The sequence below is a fragment of the Scardinius erythrophthalmus genome (assembly GCF_964197995.2).
Source record: "Scardinius erythrophthalmus genome assembly, chromosome: 19".
Lineage (NCBI taxonomy): Eukaryota > Metazoa > Chordata > Actinopteri > Cypriniformes > Leuciscidae > Scardinius > Scardinius erythrophthalmus.
In genome coordinates this window covers 15,341,851-15,359,414 of record NC_138239.1, presented here as the reverse complement: position 1 = coordinate 15,359,414, position 17,564 = coordinate 15,341,851, and the positions used below count along the sequence as shown (strand labels likewise).

At 38.5% G+C, this 17,564-nt stretch overlaps 2 protein-coding genes across 7 annotated transcripts in view; one reads left to right on the top strand and one right to left on the bottom strand.

Moving 5' to 3' along the window:
* Positions 1-3,149: 3,149 nt before the first annotated feature.
* Positions 3,150-3,827, top strand: cldn23l (claudin 23-like; the record flags this gene model as incomplete). The annotated part of the gene is made up of 1 exon (XM_081347274.1): positions 3,150-3,827. One exon carries the CDS (start codon positions 3,150-3,152, stop codon positions 3,825-3,827), a length of 678 nt encoding a protein of 225 aa, XP_081203400.1.
* A 3,935-nt stretch (positions 3,828-7,762) lies between these two features.
* cnksr1 (connector enhancer of kinase suppressor of Ras 1) overlaps positions 7,763-17,564 on the bottom strand; it is a 31,252-nt gene continuing 21,450 nt past the window's right edge. For 3 of the 6 annotated variants that reach the window (XM_081394167.1, XM_081394169.1, XM_081394171.1), the window contains 12 exons: positions 15,870-15,899; positions 15,585-15,694; positions 14,656-14,780; positions 14,334-14,367; positions 14,062-14,237; positions 13,130-13,203; positions 12,655-12,726; positions 10,943-11,016; positions 10,542-10,615; positions 9,927-10,029; positions 9,653-9,831; positions 8,688-9,147 (listed from right to left, as the gene is read on the bottom strand). In XM_081394167.1, the coding sequence (XP_081250293.1) occupies positions 8,821-9,147; positions 9,653-9,831; positions 9,927-10,029; positions 10,542-10,615; positions 10,943-11,016; positions 12,655-12,726; positions 13,130-13,203; positions 14,062-14,237; positions 14,334-14,367; positions 14,656-14,780; positions 15,585-15,694; positions 15,870-15,899 (1,378 nt within the window). In that variant the 3' untranslated portion in view covers positions 8,688-8,820. Of the gene's footprint in view, positions 9,148-9,652; positions 9,832-9,926; positions 10,030-10,541; positions 10,616-10,942; positions 11,017-12,654; positions 12,727-13,129; positions 13,204-14,061; positions 14,238-14,333; positions 14,368-14,655; positions 14,781-15,584; positions 15,695-15,869; positions 15,900-17,564 lie in introns of all 6 variants that reach the window. The other 3 variants (XM_081394170.1, XM_081394168.1, XM_081394172.1) reach the window with 1 other exon arrangement.

Here is a 17,564-nt window from a genome sequence, read left to right as displayed (position 1 = left end):
AAGTGTGTTGTCATTTGATTTCCTTGCATAAATCATCAATTCATTAAGTCGCGCAAACTGTGATTGATGGTGAAGTCAGGAATATGAAAAATATTGTGTAAGAACTCAAACTAAAGTTCACAGGTTTCCATAATTTGCACTCAGCCTATTTTACAGTTGTGTCGCAGATAACAATGTTTCCCGCCTTGCTTTTCAGCGGCGGATCGCTGCAACGCGCGGTTCCCATGAAAACAAACACCATAACCTTCTGATTCACGACGCACTAATGACTCATGAATCGTTGCTTTATTATAATTGCCCCAAAGTGCCACAAACTCTGAAGTTGCTGGTTTGAATCGAATCCTGCCACCGAATCCAGCTAATTGCCTTCACATTATTTTTCAACACGGAAGATGTTTTCTGTGAATGTGCGAGACTTCCGATTTATTAGCCGGTATATATCAAATAATATATATAATTAAGAAATAGGCCAACCAGTTTGCAATATTAAGCACAATAACAAGCTGTTTATGCTAAAAATAACTGGAAGCAAATGACACCAGAAATGTTCCTACTTAACCACTTCTGAAGTTGTCATTATGAACTCGGCGCATTTAAGTTCTTGGAACAGGAATCATGGAGGACACCATTATTATTATTACATATTTATTGGAAAATCTTATTAAAAATTATATTTAGCCTAGCGTCCCATTATTAACTAATTAAAATTCGCTGTGCTATCTGTTAACTTGCTGACAATTCAAGAATTTCAGTCAAATACATATTTTCACTGTGTATGAAACATAGTCTACAATACGCTTCAAATTATAAGGCTACTCATATAGCCTACTACAAGGCGATGTAGGCCTAGCTGTTGTGGAAATTAGTAAAGAATTCATAGCAATCCTCTCCCCTCCGCCATGTTTAAAGTTTACTATATGGCCTAGAGTTGGGGTACTCGAACTTGGACTCGGTCAATTTAAAATCATTTAAATCTTTGTGGACTCGGCCGGACTCGACTCGGAATCGGATGTTAAGGACTCGGACTCAAGTCCGACTCTGCCCTCTTTGGACTCGGACTTGGACTCGGACTCGATTGTTAAGGACTTGGACTCAACTCGGACTCTACAAAGGTGGACTCGGTTTCGGACCCAACACTACCATGGTCCGCCCAACTTGAGAACTTGGGTATCAAAATGATCTTTGAGCTTCCCAGTGGTAAATACGACTTGAAGTTGAGAGGGTATTCATGTCAAATATTTTACTAGGAAACTCCTATTTATGTTATTTCAAATAGCAGGTGAAGGTATGACTCACAAATAAGCATGACTCACCAATCTGTAGGCCTAAGTTCTATGCAATGCGTCTTAAGAAGGCAAATATAGTCAATATTCAATGTTTTTATGTAGGGTAAGGTGGGATAATATGTCCACCCAGGACTGTGACAAGACTGCACAAAATCCAAATACATTTAATGATATGGCTATGGCTTATTTTGTGTCTCTGGAAAACAGTGATTTGTAACATTGTATTATGCTGAATATCAAATGTTTTTGTGTCTATTTTTTAATGAGGGAATTGTGGACACAATGTTTTTAGATTTAAGGAGTAAAGTACAAAGGTAAAATTAGACCCTTTTGGGTAAGATGAATTTTTAACAGATATGATAAGACTGAATTTTAAATTAATATTTGTTTTCTATCCATATATCCATTTCTCTTTTTCTTTCATCAGATCATCTGGTTTAGCAGGCAGTCTGCATTTTGCAGTCAGCACACGTCAGACATGCTGTTTTTTTCTGTTCTGTTTTGTGTGTGTGTGTGTGTGTGTGTGTCATCCAAAGAAGGATGGGGGTGTATGGAAAGCCTCATATATAAAACTAGAGAGAATATGAGAGTGAGGGAGAGAGAAATGACAGAAAGCAGAAGGATTCATCTCAGAATTAACAAAAAGAGCAGCTGAATGATCATTCATTCTTCTCCAGAGAGGTAAGTGGATGACATCTCTGCTATGTGTGATTCCAATAGAGAAGCAGATGACCATAACATCTCCGGCAAACGCAAAACAAAAACTTATCTTGCATCTTTGCTTTCTATTTGTATTGTCTGCTGTGAGTAGTTTGCAAAAGCCTCATCCTGTTGATCCTTGTCATGATGGAATGATCTTACAATTTTTTTCTACAGAAAAATCAAAGCTCGAGTACAGTGTCTCTGATCACACTGTTATGTTGTTTTTCCAGATATTCAATAACTAGTGCGGTTTGAAGACAGGCGTCAAAGGTGTCAGGTGCTTTCACAATGTGAGTAGCCTCATTTTGTTGATGTGGCAGATTCTGTTGTTTTTTCATTACCGTATGGGTGCCAGTGCACCATTTTAAATGTTTGTTTCTGGGTTGCCATGCAACAAAGGTGACTGAAACAGGAAATTAATGTGATGATAGATAGTACTGTACTCTAAGCGCATTAAGTGATTGACCAAACTGTTGAAACGTACATCCACACCCCTTCCGCAGACACCTTTGAAGGTGATATTGTCAAGACGTCGGTTAACAACCGATTAGATGATGAAAATACACCGCTCTTGTCAAACAATATTGGGTGTCAACAGGTTCATGTATTAAAAATAACATCAAGTCAATTGCAGGTTCCCTTTTGTCCTTGTCTTCTGTGAATGTGTGTGTGGAACAGATATCAGCACGCTCTCTCAGCTCCCAGATGTCTGGCATGTCTGTAAGCCTGTTTCAAAATGTGTCCAGTTCACAATATCAACATCGATGACAACACAACCACACATTTACGTCAGAAGACACTAGCACCTGTGGCCGTGTACAGAACTGTTTCAGATATACCGTAGGATCGTCCAGGTTACTGTCTCTTAGCAACAGCAGGCCATGCACCTCCACTGTGCTGGTTGCCAGGAGTGACGATGTTTCTTAGAGCTCAAAGGAGAGTCAACGGCTAACAAGATGTGCATATACGCACTCTTTCTCTTTTAGATCTAACAGACGGCAAAACCAGGAGTGTATTTCTGCCAATGGACATCAGATTTAAATAAAAGCATCTTCTAGAATCTGCGAGTAGAATGAGTTTATCTGAAATGTGATTCTTTTCACCAGGTCTTTGCCGGTGGTTTCTTAGCATCGTCCTGAAGAGCTGAACATCTACAAAGACATGATGCAAACTCCAGCGTCCATGCTGATGGGAGTGGTGTTCGCTCCCTTGGGCCTTGTGCTGATGTTCACTGCGGCGATCACCCCGCAGTGGAGGGAGGGTCATGCGCGGCTTGGTGTGGCAGGGCGGGGCGGAGCAACAGAGCTCCTCCTACTCCGCTCAGACGGCCTATGGGAGAGCTGCCTGCAGGTGGTGCACTCGGAGGTCAAAGAGTGCTGGCCCGTGTCGGGGTCCTATCAGCGGGATCCTCGGGTTCGAATGGTCCAGGGGATGGTGCTGTCGTCTCTCTTCCTGTGCGGCGCGGGGATCCTGCTCGCCAGCGTGGGGGTCCGCTGCTGGACTGATATCCCGCTCAGGAGTGTAGCGGCAGCCGGTGGCCTGTTGGTTGCACTGGCAGGCGTGCTCAGTTTGTCTGCGTTAGGAGTGTATACTCGGCATCTTTCGAAGCTGGGGATCGAGGTGGATTCAACCGTATCAGAGACGCAAGGACTCAACATACACAAGCCACCCTGGCTAACGCTACACCCGGCCGGGTCGCTCTACTTTGGCTGGGTGGGAGCTTGGGTACAGGTGCTGGGAGGGGTCGCACTACTTTTTGGGTTCAAAAGCATGAAGTGTTCATTCTGCCATAAGCAGAGACTCAAAGACAGTGTTGAGATGTATGAGGTGAACTGTTAGATGGACCGACCATTTGTGAGAGATGAAGAGACTCTTATGGTGTTCAAACACATTGAGATGGGATGAATAAGGCTATGTTCAGACTGCAGGCAAATGTGGCATTTTTGCTCATATGTGACTCACATCTTTTTTTTCATGACAGTGTGAACAGCACAAACCACATCGAATCTGATTTCTGTCAGGACCACTACCGTCAAATACGACTGACAGTTAGCATAGGATTGGCGGTATGGTTCCGTTCTGGGCGAGAACTCCCATGCGCATCCATGCAGCCTAGCATGGATAAGAGCAGGGAGAGCAGTAATAACCCCCCTTGGGGTAAACAGAACAGAACCAACATGAATGTTTGCAAATATATTTAATTCAAGATTTTAAAGTATTCAAAGTATTCTGATTCAAGGGGAATCAGAATTCCAAATACTGAGTGCACGAGAGGAGGAGCTGGGGATGGAGGAGGGTAATTAGCTCCTGAGAAACGCGATAGCTGCTGATAATACTGAAGGAGCTTATATATGTACACGGTGATAGGCGTCGTATTCCTATAGGTAGACGTGGATCAGCTGAGAGTCAGCTGATGCGAGCTTGACTAACGTGACCTGCCAGAACTAACGCTACACTTGTTCTTTTCAATTCCGATTTGTGCCACTTCCATATGTTGAATTAAATCCAATACAGGTCAGATGTTTTGCAATGCGACCTCACTGAACAGTCAAATTGGAATTCATGCAACTTTTGCATCACTCTAGAGCAGGGGTGACCAAACTTGGTCAAGGAGGGCCACTGTCCAGCAGAGTTTTGCTCCAACTTGCCTCAACACACCTTCCTGGAAGCCTTTAGTTTAGCTAGTAAGACCTTTATTAGCTGGTTCAGGTGTGGTTCATTGGGGTTGGAGCTGAACTCTGCAGGACAGTGACCCTCCTGGAGCAGGACTGGACACTCCTGCTCTAGAACAACATTCGTCTCAATTCTGCACTCAAGGGAGATTTTACCAAACCGAAGTTATCAAGACAGTTGCGAAAGGTAGTCAGTAATGGACATTCATGTGTCAGAACTCATAAGTATTACAGTGACAGCTAATTGTGATACAACCACAAATACAGATGATACAGATTTGTGATACAAGCAAAACACAAATCATAAATGTTTAAAAACTCTAATGCAGGGTTGCCAACTCTCACGCATCTGGCGTGACAGTCACGCATTCAGCCTCAATCTCACGCTCTCACGCTTAACAAAGAAATCTCACGCTAAATTAGACATTCTTCTGTGCTGTATTTTTTTTCACTCGTGTGCACTAAATTTCAGAATTACTATAAACAATTCAGGCTCTTAACTACTGGATGGACCACTATTTATGGCGCAAATTAGTTAAAATCTCCCGGAATCTAGAGCGAGCACGCATGCGAGACAGAAACTGTAGCGCACGCACGGCGTACGGCAGCGTTGAGCATTGTAGCCAATCACTGACATGTCTGTTGAACGCATTGGCCAATCAGAGGCGTTTAAATGAGTCGCTGTCCTGAAGATGTGTTTTGCGCGAGCTCACCGAGTTCTACACTTTCGCAAACCAGTCATTATTATTGCCTATAAACTTAAGATGCAAATAAAAGATTCACTGCAATGTATTTGATATTCTTGATGCTGTTCTGATGCGCTCCATTACGCACCGCTCTGTTTGGTGTTAGGATGACTAAAAGTTCAGCGGTCTAGCTCTTCAATGTCAGAATGATTAAAGAAGTGAACGAATGCCTGGCAAAATGTAAGTGGAAAACATTTAATATTTGACTGTTTTACAATAGAAATGTTCAACTACCGACAGTATCCGGTGACGCGAATTACTCAAATTTTTATTTATTTACGTTACTAAATTTAGCCTTTTTGAATTGAAAATATGCTATACTTTCTTTGATGTTATTTGCAAATAGTTACAATTATTTCACTAATACAATAAGCTTTTTTTTCTTTATTCCCTTAAATCGCTTTTATAATTAATTCCTTTAAATAAAAATACCCCAAAAAAATTGGGTTGGAATACCCCCCCCCCCCCCCCCCCCATTGAAATATATCCCCCCCCCCCCCCCCGTTGGAGAAGTGTCACTCCGAGCTAAACTCAAAAGTTGGCAACCCTGCTAATGTTTTTTCGACTTTGTGGCAGATCACACTAAATAAACGCATTATCACTTACTTTAATGTTCTCTGTGTTTACTTCCCTATGACAGCGTGCTGCGTGACGTCTTTTATCGTTCTTTTGCGCATGCGGGTCAGTTCAGGACCATGATCGGTTCACACTGAAATATGATATTGGTCACATTTAAAACAATGTGAACAACTATACACAAAAATCTGATCTCTTCGGATTTGAGCACTAAGGCTTTCATTGTGAATGTAAGAAATGTGAAACAGTACATGTGATGTTTCTAAAGAGAACCATATTAAAATGTTAAAATCAGTTACCAGAAGGCCCGTTCACACCAAGACCGCTAATTATAAATATAATGATAACTATTAAACTAACATTGTTTATTATAAGCATATAAGTTTTTATCGTTTATCAGTTAGCGTAAAGTAGCCTAGTTCTGAAAGTGATTCCATTGATATATTTCTTCAGTGTCGTTAATTAGAATGACTAACGAACTTTATAGTTATCATTTTTGGTTGAGAGCGAGCCTTCAGGGCCGGTTCACACAATGCGTTTTTGCATTACACTTCACTGTAGCCTAATTGTTTTTCTATGTAAACATACGTTAGACAGACATCTTTGACCATTGCACTGCATTTTGCTGCTTTTTTCAGCGTTTTGCACATGGGCTCCGTGATTTAAAATGCCTTGTCAAGTTTTGTAGACTTCTTTTCCGATCTTCTGCGATATGCCTTGCATTTGTTCCTTAGTTGCTAATACATTAATGATTGCATGCGGCGTCTCTCTGTATTTGTCTCATTTCGAAGGCTGCGCCCTCTGGAGGTCGCATTTGTCAGCCACATATGCCAGTGAGGCTGCCTCATTTTAGAAAATTACATTCACAAGTAAAACAGAAATTATAATAATTTACGCCAGTTTATGTTATTTTTTTAATGGTTACTTTTATGAAATGAAACATCCCCTATGACAGTCGGCAAATGTGACAGAGGGAACAGCCTTCAAAATGACAACTTTTATTTCGTGGCAGACTTTACTGTTCATCATGACAGTACTGTATTGTTCTTTCCAAAGCTGTCCTGAAATGTAAGAAATGTAGGCTACTAGTGTCACAAGGCTGTAGGCAATTTAGGCTTTTCCCACTTGTGCGTGAGACTTGTCGTGTCAATTCGCTAAAGCCTTATGACTGATACACATTTTTGATATTTGGACAAACAGTATTAATCTGTAATATATTGATCGTGTTACTAATTACTAACTGTACTTGTAAATATTTATGTTCTAAAATATGTTATTGACTGTATGTGTAAGGCTACTGATTAAATGTTTCAAAGCATTTTTTCCTCCTCATGTTATGTGAAAAGTCAGACTGCTTGAAATATTTCAGTCATCACATCTGCTCAAACGATCTGTTGGTTTGTCTTTGTCATGCTAACTAATGCTTTTACACTAAACGTCTTGTTTTGACAAATACATAGTCTGACCTGTACATTCCCACATTATCAGATCACGTCAGCAGTTAAAATCAAATATAAAAAAAAAAAACAAAAAAAAAACAGGCCTTGCATATGCAACCTGTGCATATGTTTTAGATTGAAATTAAAAATAAGGCACATTGCAAGGCATATTTAATGCATTAAAAATACTTTTATAATGCATTATATATAAAGGCTTTAAGTAAAGTGTTCCAGAATGAACAAATTAGTTGTTTTTTCTGCCAAAAAAAAAAACATTTAATGAGCATTTAAACCAATTTAAGAGGAACAGATGCAGTGAGATTTGCTCTAAATAAACACAGTAATTGTACACTTTTTATTAACATAAGGCAAATGACAAAGCTCAAATTTCTATTTCTTTTTACATTTTTTATCTCTGTTTATAGATGTATGAAAAAAAATTAAAACAGCAACATGAAATAAATTATTAGAACATTTTGCGATTCCAATTTGTCTACAAGAGCATGACACACAAGTCGTTTAACACTCTTTCCTTTGATCAACTGAAAAAAAAAAAAAAAAAAATCAAGCTATTTGGCCGGTGATATTTTAAAATAAAATAAAAAGACTAAAAGAGAAGCTTCAGATAAAACAACATATATAGACATGCAGCCATTATACACATGCACAGTGTTGTAATGAAAACACTGAAAGACTAAAAGGAACAGGTGGCATATGTTACACCTCGTGACCAAAACACAGGGCGCCACTGTGTGGCAATTCTGGGAAATTGACCAACGCTGGGCATTTAATACAAACGCATTGCGAGGTTGAGGTAATCATTTTTTTTTCCTCAGGAAATATAGTTTTTGAGCCTGCTAAACTTGTTTTCAGGATCTGCAATGTCAGAAATTATCTACAAAATAAAAAGGATAAATTCTTATAAAAGAAATACTTTCTTGTCTATCGTGTCTGAACATACCGAAAACATTCATAAAACATTTTTTGACATATTTAAGCAAACCTTACACACACACCTAAAGTAAAAACAAATCTGCATAACAATAATATAATTAATCTAAAATATATATTTTTTTAAAATTACATACATCAGTATAATCAACATCCTTTAGCAAGTGTCTTAAAGTTAAATTTGTTCTTTTGCTAGCATGTTGTAGTTCATCATACATTCAGTGACAGTTTATAGTGAATGTACAGTAGAAGTACAAAGTAGTACTGAAGTAGCTGAAAAGCTCCAGATAACAGATCTTTCTTCTTGTGAACCGACCATCGCTCTGTGCCGGCTGGCTGCAATTCGGCTCCACACATCTGTCCCAGTGTTGCACTTTTGTTTCTCTATCTATTTGTTTTAATACAGTACAGGAGGAAAGTGGCTGCGTTTGGACATTCTGTACCCGTGTCATATGTAAAAGAAGCTCTCTGTAGGTGTTTCGCCTGTGACTGGTGTGTGCGTTTGCATCAGCACCTGTGCATCTGTAGGAGTGAAGCATTCGTCATCATGTGTCTCTGCATCTACCAACTGTTCTCCGTCGCTCAGGGACAATCCGCTTGCCTCGTCGTTGGCCCTGGACGCTGTGTCTATGCTTGGCGACTCTGCCTGTTTGTACAGTTTCTCAATGTCCTGCAGCAGCTCTTCATTGCACTGCTTCCACTGACGGAACTTCTGCGATGAGAACTCAGAATCCTCTAGGATCTTGTTAATCAGGTGAAGCTCCGCCTCCTTCGCCTAAGAAACACAGGCAGCCAATGACAAAGGTTGAGACCACCGTGTGCCTGACCTCCTCTACCTGGGTAATTATGTAGTAATGCATACTGTCCATCTATTATCGTTGACGTGAGTAGGAAATAATCCTAATAACAGTTCATGTTTGTGTGTGTGTGTGTGTGTGTGTACTTGTACAACTATCTTTGTGAGGACCAGTTTGAGTTTTAGACCATTGGAGTGAGGACAAAGAGAGTAAGTGAGGACATTTTGGCTGGTCCTCACTTTCTGAGACCCCTTTAAAGGCCTGTTTGAGGGTCAAGACTTGGTTTTAGGGATAAGGTTATAATTAGGTTAAGGGTAAGGGTTCGGGTTAGGCACTTAGTTGTGATGGGTAAGGTTAGGGTAAGCGGCTAGAGATTGCATTGTGTCAATGAATGTCCTCATAAAGATAGATGTACAAGAATGTGTGTGTGTGTGTGTGTGTGTGTGTGTGTGTGTGTGTGTGTGTGTGTGTATCATGTCTGACCTTGAGTGTGCTCTGGAGGGCACGGAGTGTGTGTATCTTCTCATTGATAACAGGGTTTTTGTTGCGTTTAATGAAGGATTTACGAAGCTGGTCGTGAGTCGTCGGCTGATTCTGACCAATCAGAGACACTCCTCCTTTCTTCAGGCTATGGAACATTTCATCCATCTCATCTAATTTTCCTGAGACATAGAGAGAATTTGTTTGTTTATCTTGACAAAGTTTCCAAAGATATTAAAAAGCTGATAGGCTGATACAGTTTATGCTGATCCTTTACCTGCGATTTTACTGCCCCCTGCTTGTGAAATGGTTAATGGCTCTGACATCCTGTTCTGCTTACCCTTTGTTCGAGGAAGTGTGTTTGATTGAGTTTGGGTTTTCTGTCACAAAATAAAGAGGAAAATAAATCTGTAAAGCATTTTAATTTCCAAGGAAAAGTATACAGCACACAGTATTGTTCAAGTTTGGATATTGGAAAAATTTACTTATTTCCATTGACAATAACAAGAAATGTTTCCATCTCCGAACCAGTAAATTATTGTAATAAGAAATGTTTTCTGATCCCCAATCATATCAATGATTTCTGAAGGATCATGTGACACTGAAGACTGGAGTCTAAATATATTTAAACAGAAAAGTTATATTAAATTGTAATTGTTTTTACTGTATTTTTGTAAATATCGAATAATTTTTTCCATACAAAAAATAAAATCATGCCGGTTTTGAACAACATGAGGTTGAGTAAATGGAATATTCCTTTAATTGTAGGTTTTATTTTATTCTTATTTGTTTTGTGTATGTATGTGAGGACTGCACGTACATGTCGATGTGTATTCGTGAGTGGGTGTGTCTATGTGTATTCGTGAGTGGGTGTGTCTATGTTTATTCTCACCGTATTGAGTTTCTTCCGATGAGAAAGAGGTGAACGTGATGTTTCCTCCTCAGATTCGGTTTCACTGTAACAGTCTGACAACAGAAACATCATTCATGAATCCAGCACTGACAGAATTTTTTTTATAGAACACAACATAACAGAGAAAGGTTACAAATGCACTTGAAAGACAAGTAAAAAGTTGCAAATACACTTGAGGAATATGGAAACATTTTTTTTTTATAGAAAGAACATTAGAATAAGTTACATAAGGTGATGAATGCATCAAGTTTGGACTTTACAAATTCTATGCCAGAATTAAATCAAAATCCTCAATGACTGTAAATTGAAAATATTGCATAGAAACAGCAAAAGTATTGGCATATATACTATGAAAAATGCGTTAACACATAATTGCCTACCTTCCTCACTGTCTGGCTGACTTTGGACATTTTTCTTGTTTTTCTGAATGGCTGCAATTAGGCAATTAATCCATCTTTTTAGAGAGAGAGAGAGAGAGAGAGAGAGAGAACAAAAGCAGTCAAAAACACTGATTTATCAGTGATAAATTATCACCAATCCACATGTCTCACCATCACCAGTTTCCAATTTGCACTACAAGTGATTTGTATCATGTTGTATTAGGCAATGAACAGTAGGGGGCATAGGTGACATGTCAGAGATCCTGCATGCGTAAAAACAAATGATTATGTGTGTGTGCTGTAGAAAAGAGCAATAATAGGCAGGTAAACATGAGGTGGGAGTGTTTAATAGGTTAAAGGCGTTGGCATTCACATTGTCTCCAGTGCCGCAGACCAAGACTGTTGCTCTCTGTATCTGACTCACTGCTTTACTGCAGCTCCTCAAGTGTTGCTCAAGAGGTCAAAGTCATTAAGAGTCATTTTAGAGTTCAAAGCTTTTCATACTGAAGCTCAGCTCAACCACTGCAACTTGGCAACAGAATATCTGTACAGTCGTGCCCGTAAATAATGGACATAAATGGCATAAATCTCTTCAGATGAGACCAAGTCAGCTGATTGGTCTAATATTATCATCTGGCAAATGAGTGGGGGAATGATACATGATAGTTAACATAACTGCCCAAGGTTCTCTCCAGAACATCATATCATCAGCTCTATTATTAGAGGTATGAAGCACCTGAGTTTGACTGGTCATTGGACAAAACCATGCAGTGTAAAAGAGAGCACCAATCTGTAGTGCTATTACATAAGATGCTCAACCCTGAATTTATGCAGAGGTGCCATGCAGTGGCTGTTGAATTATCTGATCAATGCTATCAACTAAACTAAAAAGTTATTTTCACAAAACATGTTTTTAAAGAACAAATACAAGCCTTTCCAGCTTATTTACTGTATTATATTAAATTATATTAATGGTGAAATTTCTGGTTTCCAAGCAGGTTTCCCAAAAAAATCCTGCTGTCCCCTTCACCCTGTTCAAAATGCAAAATTCTATCTCAAGAAAATTGAAATTTATTAGCGTTATGCTAAGCTAGTAGACTAAGACGTTTGCTTGTTACCCAAATGTTGTACCATTTTTTAGCCTCAGTAATATAAAGTAATATGTGACATGCAATTAAAGGTATTATTTTCATGATTAAGATCAAGTCTGCTAGATTGTGACAGTCAACTGCACACAAGATCAGGTTACACAATTGTGTAAATTGCACTAAGCACAGATTTGTGAGCGTGTTTCATCATAACCTGATCTGCATTTTTTTTTTTTTTAATAAATAAAACACATTGATTTGAGTGTACAAATCAATTCGGCTGTCAGTATATGCAATTTGTTCTGAATTCCCCACAGTGTTTACACTTTTTTTTAAGTCAACCCGTGAATCACTTATTATACTTGGCTATGTGCATTAAACTTTAAAAAATTATTTTCACATCACAGTGTTACACTCCACCTTTAAAAATACAATGTCATTTCATCTAACACATCTATTTAAATTCACAGATCAAAGCGCAGTCATTTGCACATGAAGATACTGCAGGTGCACAGCGAGATCTAATCATTGTGACATTTCGCAACTCAATTATTTTTACAAAATGCTCTCTAAGACCTAACTGTCGTTTAGAGAAAATGCTTGTTTATATGCAGCCAGACTCACTTGCTCATGTCGTTTACATTTTCAGCAGCGAAGAAAAAATTCTGGAATCGCTGGTGGCGCATTTTAAAAACACTAGGAGAAAAGGAGAAAGAGATCAGATGATAATAACCATTAATCTTAGGGCAGAAGCTTTAGCAGCTTAATGAAAACTCATTTGTCATCATGGTGGCAGGTTGTGCTGTACAGTGTGTGGACTGCGGGGGAAGATCTGAGGAATGTAAAGTGTAATTCTGTTATTCACACATCTCCAGCTAACTGCCCTCCTGTGCCAGATACTCTCACTCTCACAGCCAAACACAAACACAGAGTCCGAGGAGCAGGGCGACTTCTGTTTCTTTATGATAGTGTGAACACAAACAATCACGCTTAATGTTGTTCAGTCAATAGATAAGCTTTCTTTAAATTTGATACAGCAGCAAATAATGAGTGGGTAAACCACTGCCAGCATGTTTTGTATAGTGTAGAAGATACTCACAACTTCCTCTTGTGTTCTCCCGCGCTCTCTATATTGTAGCTTCCGATCTTGATTAAGCCCTCCGCCTTCTCCTCCTGCACAAACAAAAGGGTTCAATAATTGTTTTAAGTACATCTAATTTAACTGATTTTGTACAAAATAGAGGAACAAAGATATTAAAATTCTGTCAGATACCGACAAACTGATAACTAGTGTCATTTAGTTATGACACTTAGTGCCATTAAAGGGATAGATAATTCCCCAAAAATGAAAATGAATTTACTCACTCGCATGTCCTTGCAAACCTGTATGCATTTCTTTCTTCTACAGAACAAAAAAGTAGATCTTTTGAAGCATGCTGGTAAACTGTTTTGCTTCCCACTGGTGACTTCCATTGTGTGTGTGTGTGTGTGTGTGTGTGTGTGTGTGTGTGGGGCAGGGAGAATACAATGGAAGTCAATGGGAACCAAAACTGTTTTTTGTTTTTTTATACCAATATTCTTCAAATTATCTTCTTTCATGTTCCATAGAAGAAAGAAGGTCATACAGTTTTAGAATGATATGAGGGGTGAGTAAACGACAGCATTCTCATTTTTCCCTTAAAAAACAAAACTGTTAAAAATAAATTTAAATTTTTTAAATGCAACAAGTTGGCATCACAACATTATAATGTACAGTAGGAAGAATGAATATTCAGATATTTAACACTGTTATTAAAGACTGTTACAACATCCAATATTGTCTAAATTAAAAAAAAAAAACTCTAATATCGTCAAATATTGTAAAGATAAATTGTGCATCCCTTGTAAAGATGAAAACACTTTCAAGGAGAGTTTAGTTTTACAAAAACTTTTTAATATAATATGTTACTTGTGTTTATAAAGTGCTAATCTGTGCATCCACTTATAAGTTTACTTGTAATTCAACCACTTTACAAGTAAACTCGTACTAACCTGTTGGCTGTTATACCAATACAGCGTAGGACCTTTCAGGACGAACCAAAATCTCTGCCATTTCTGAGTCATGAAGACATTTGCTTCTTTTCTTTTCTTCCAGAGCCAACCGTCACAGTCTGGCCGGCCAAGTTCACGACAGGACACCCTCCTGCGGCTCATCGCTGTCCGTGTTCCTTAAGTATACATACGAATCAGGTTAGATTCATTATTTTGCAATAGATGAAATTAGGTGTTCTAGAATTTAGTGAATGAACAAATCCATGCCTGACCTTTAGTAGAGCTCTTCTTGTTCTCCTTTTCTTCCTATGGTTAGAAGAAACTTATCATTACTCTGAGATCACATGGTTCAAAGAACATCAACTTCTGCTGATGTCATCACAGTTGCCGCATTAAAACACTTTCTTGTGAGATGCATCAGCAGATGCTTCTCAATGACTCACGATGCACTCGAGTGTACCATACGCAAGGGCACATGGGTGACAAATCATTATAGTATCTCTCCAAAATGCATCTTGCTCTTTAACAAGGAGAAAGAACAAAGTGTACTGAATTGGATGTCACACCAAATGAATGTATTTTTAGTGTTCTTACTCTTAGTCCTGCCATGTCAGGACAGGAGCTGGTGCTGGCTCGTTTGAGCTCCTGGTCTTGTGGGGACGGACTTCTTACTGCAGATGAACTGACTTCCAAACTGTTTCGACTCGCACGCTGAGAGTCTATAAGTGTGAAGACAGAATTATATTTATCTTATAGAGCTTATAAGCTGCAGATGCAGCTTTAAATGTATAGTCTATAAACTAAGAAACAATTATACGTGCTCAGCAACACAGAACCAATGAAACTATGGCTGTTGTAAAGACTACCTTTAAGTAACATGAATTATAGAGCTGTTTCAACCTAGCTTATGCTGTTTACCGGTAGTTTAGCTGGTAGAGCCGTGCTGTTAACTAGACAAATATAGCTGATGAACAATATTTGGGACAATTTTCTATTTTATATAGAGGTTCTGTATCTGGAACCATTTCTAATAACTATGTTTTTTATTATCTCTGATACCTAAAAAGATTAACTTTTTAGATATCATTTAAAAAGTAAATGATCATGTTAAATCAAAGCTACCGAAAGTTTTCCAGTTGAATATATTTTAAAATGTAATTTATTCCTGTGATGTTAAGCTGAATTTTCAGCATCATCACTCCACTCTTTAGTGTCACATGATCCTTCAGAAATCATTCTAAAATGCTGATTTGGTGCTCAAGAAACATGCAGTCACTTTTGATCAATTTAATGAGTCCTTGCTAAATGATAGTATTTAAAAAAAAATAATGTACAGCAGCCAGACTTTTGATCGACATATTATGATATGATATGATATGTACATATTATGAATTGTGATGTTTGTGAAAATTTGTATTTATTACTTCTGGGTGGACAAAATGTAAAAAATCTGCATACATTATGCATACATAATGGGGGCTGATGTCTTCAGTGTTTTTTGTTCAATCTGCAGTGACTTTTACCTGCCCCTGGCTGGTGGCGTTTTAAGGTGATTGACTGATGTTCACCAGAGCTTTGATCACTAGAGAGCGCTGATTTCTCCCGTTTGAAATGTGTGCCGTCTGATGCTGATCTATGGTACATAGAAGGTCATAAAGAAGGTCATATTGCATATGACAACAACAAAAAAATAAAAAAGTGGCCCTTTGCAATACTATTATACAGATGCAGCTTTAATGCTATGAAAGCTGACCCACACGCACACATACTATAGTTTAGCCATGCTGTACACACACACACACAGAGACCTGAGATAGCGGAGTACTCGTATGTCCTCACTGTAGCTTACAGAAAAGAGTTATGAAACAAGAATTTAGTATATGAAACACACAGGCAGAGGAATGGAGACTTTCACTTCTTATACAATTAACTGAATACATGACATTAACTAACCACACATGTATTATCTTATAGCTGTATATTACTGCTGTATGGAAACACTCATCTCTGGCTGATAACAGAAAACTTCTTAAATTGTAACACTGTAGCATTTTCTGTAAAGCTGCTTTCGAAACAATCCCCCAGTTTCACAGACAAGGCTTAAGTCTAGTCCCAGACTAAAACATAGATTAACATAATATGTCAATGTCATTGTTTTGTCTCAAGATGCACACCAGTGATGTTTCTTTCTAAGGCACGTTTATAAAAACTACTTAAATGTCCTAATTGAACTAAGGCCTAATCCTGGCTTAATCAAAACCCTGTCTGTGAAACCAGGACAATATGTATTGTGAAAAGCGCTTTACAAATAAACTTGAATTGAATTGAATTAAATTGAATACACAGTAAGTTTACTGTAAAATAGAAAAATGATGGAAAACACAGAATCCGTGGTAAGCATCATGGGTTATCTAAGAAAAGCAGACAAAACTATCCTATTACAGTATGTCCTACCACATTGTAAAACCTATAGCTACTATAATTTATTCTCCTCAATGCTTGAACAACAAACATCATATGGGAGACTTGAAATGGTTGTATAGACCCTGAAATCATGCAAATTTAGTATCAGAAACAGCAGCATAGTAATTATAGGAACGTCAGAGGAAATTCAGCATCAGAAACAGCAGCATATATAGTGATAATAGGAGCGTCAGGGGAAATTCAGCATCAGAAACAACAGCATATATAGTGATAGTGATTATAGGAGCGTCAGAGGAAATTCAGCATCAGAAACAGCAGCATATAGTGATTATGGGAGCGTCAGAGGAAATTCAGCATCAGAAACAGCAGCATATAGTGATTATAAGAGCATCAGGGGAAATTCAGCATCAGAAACAGCAGCATAGTGATTATAGGAGCGTCAGAGGAAATTCAGCATCAGAAACAGCAGCATATATTGATTATAGGAGCGTCAGAGGAAGCATCAGAAACAGCAGCATATAGTGATTATAGGAGCGTCAGAGGAAATTCAGCATCAGAAACAGCAGCATATAGTGATTATAGGAGCGTCAGGGGAAATTCAGCATCAGAAACAGCAGCATATAGTGATTATAGGAGTCAGGGGAAATTCAGCATCAGAAACAGCAGCATATAGTGATTATAGGAGCATCAGGGGAAATTCAGCATCAGAAACAGCAGCATATAGTGATTATAAGAGCGTCAGGGGAAATTCAGCATCAGAAACAGCAGCATAGTGATTATAGGAGCGTCAGAGGAAATTCAGCATCAGAAACAGCAGCATATAGTGATTATAGGAGCGTCAGAGGAAGCATCAGAAACAGCAGCATATAGTGATTATAGGAGCCTCAGAGGAAATTCAGCATCAGAAACAGCAGCATATAGTGATTATAGGAGCGTCAGGGGAAATTCAGCATCAGAAACAGCAGCATATAGTGATTATAGGAGCGTCAAGGGAAATTCAGCATCAGAAACAGCAGCATATAGTGATTATAGGAGTCAGGGAAAATTCAGCATCAGAAACAGCAGCATATAGTTATTAT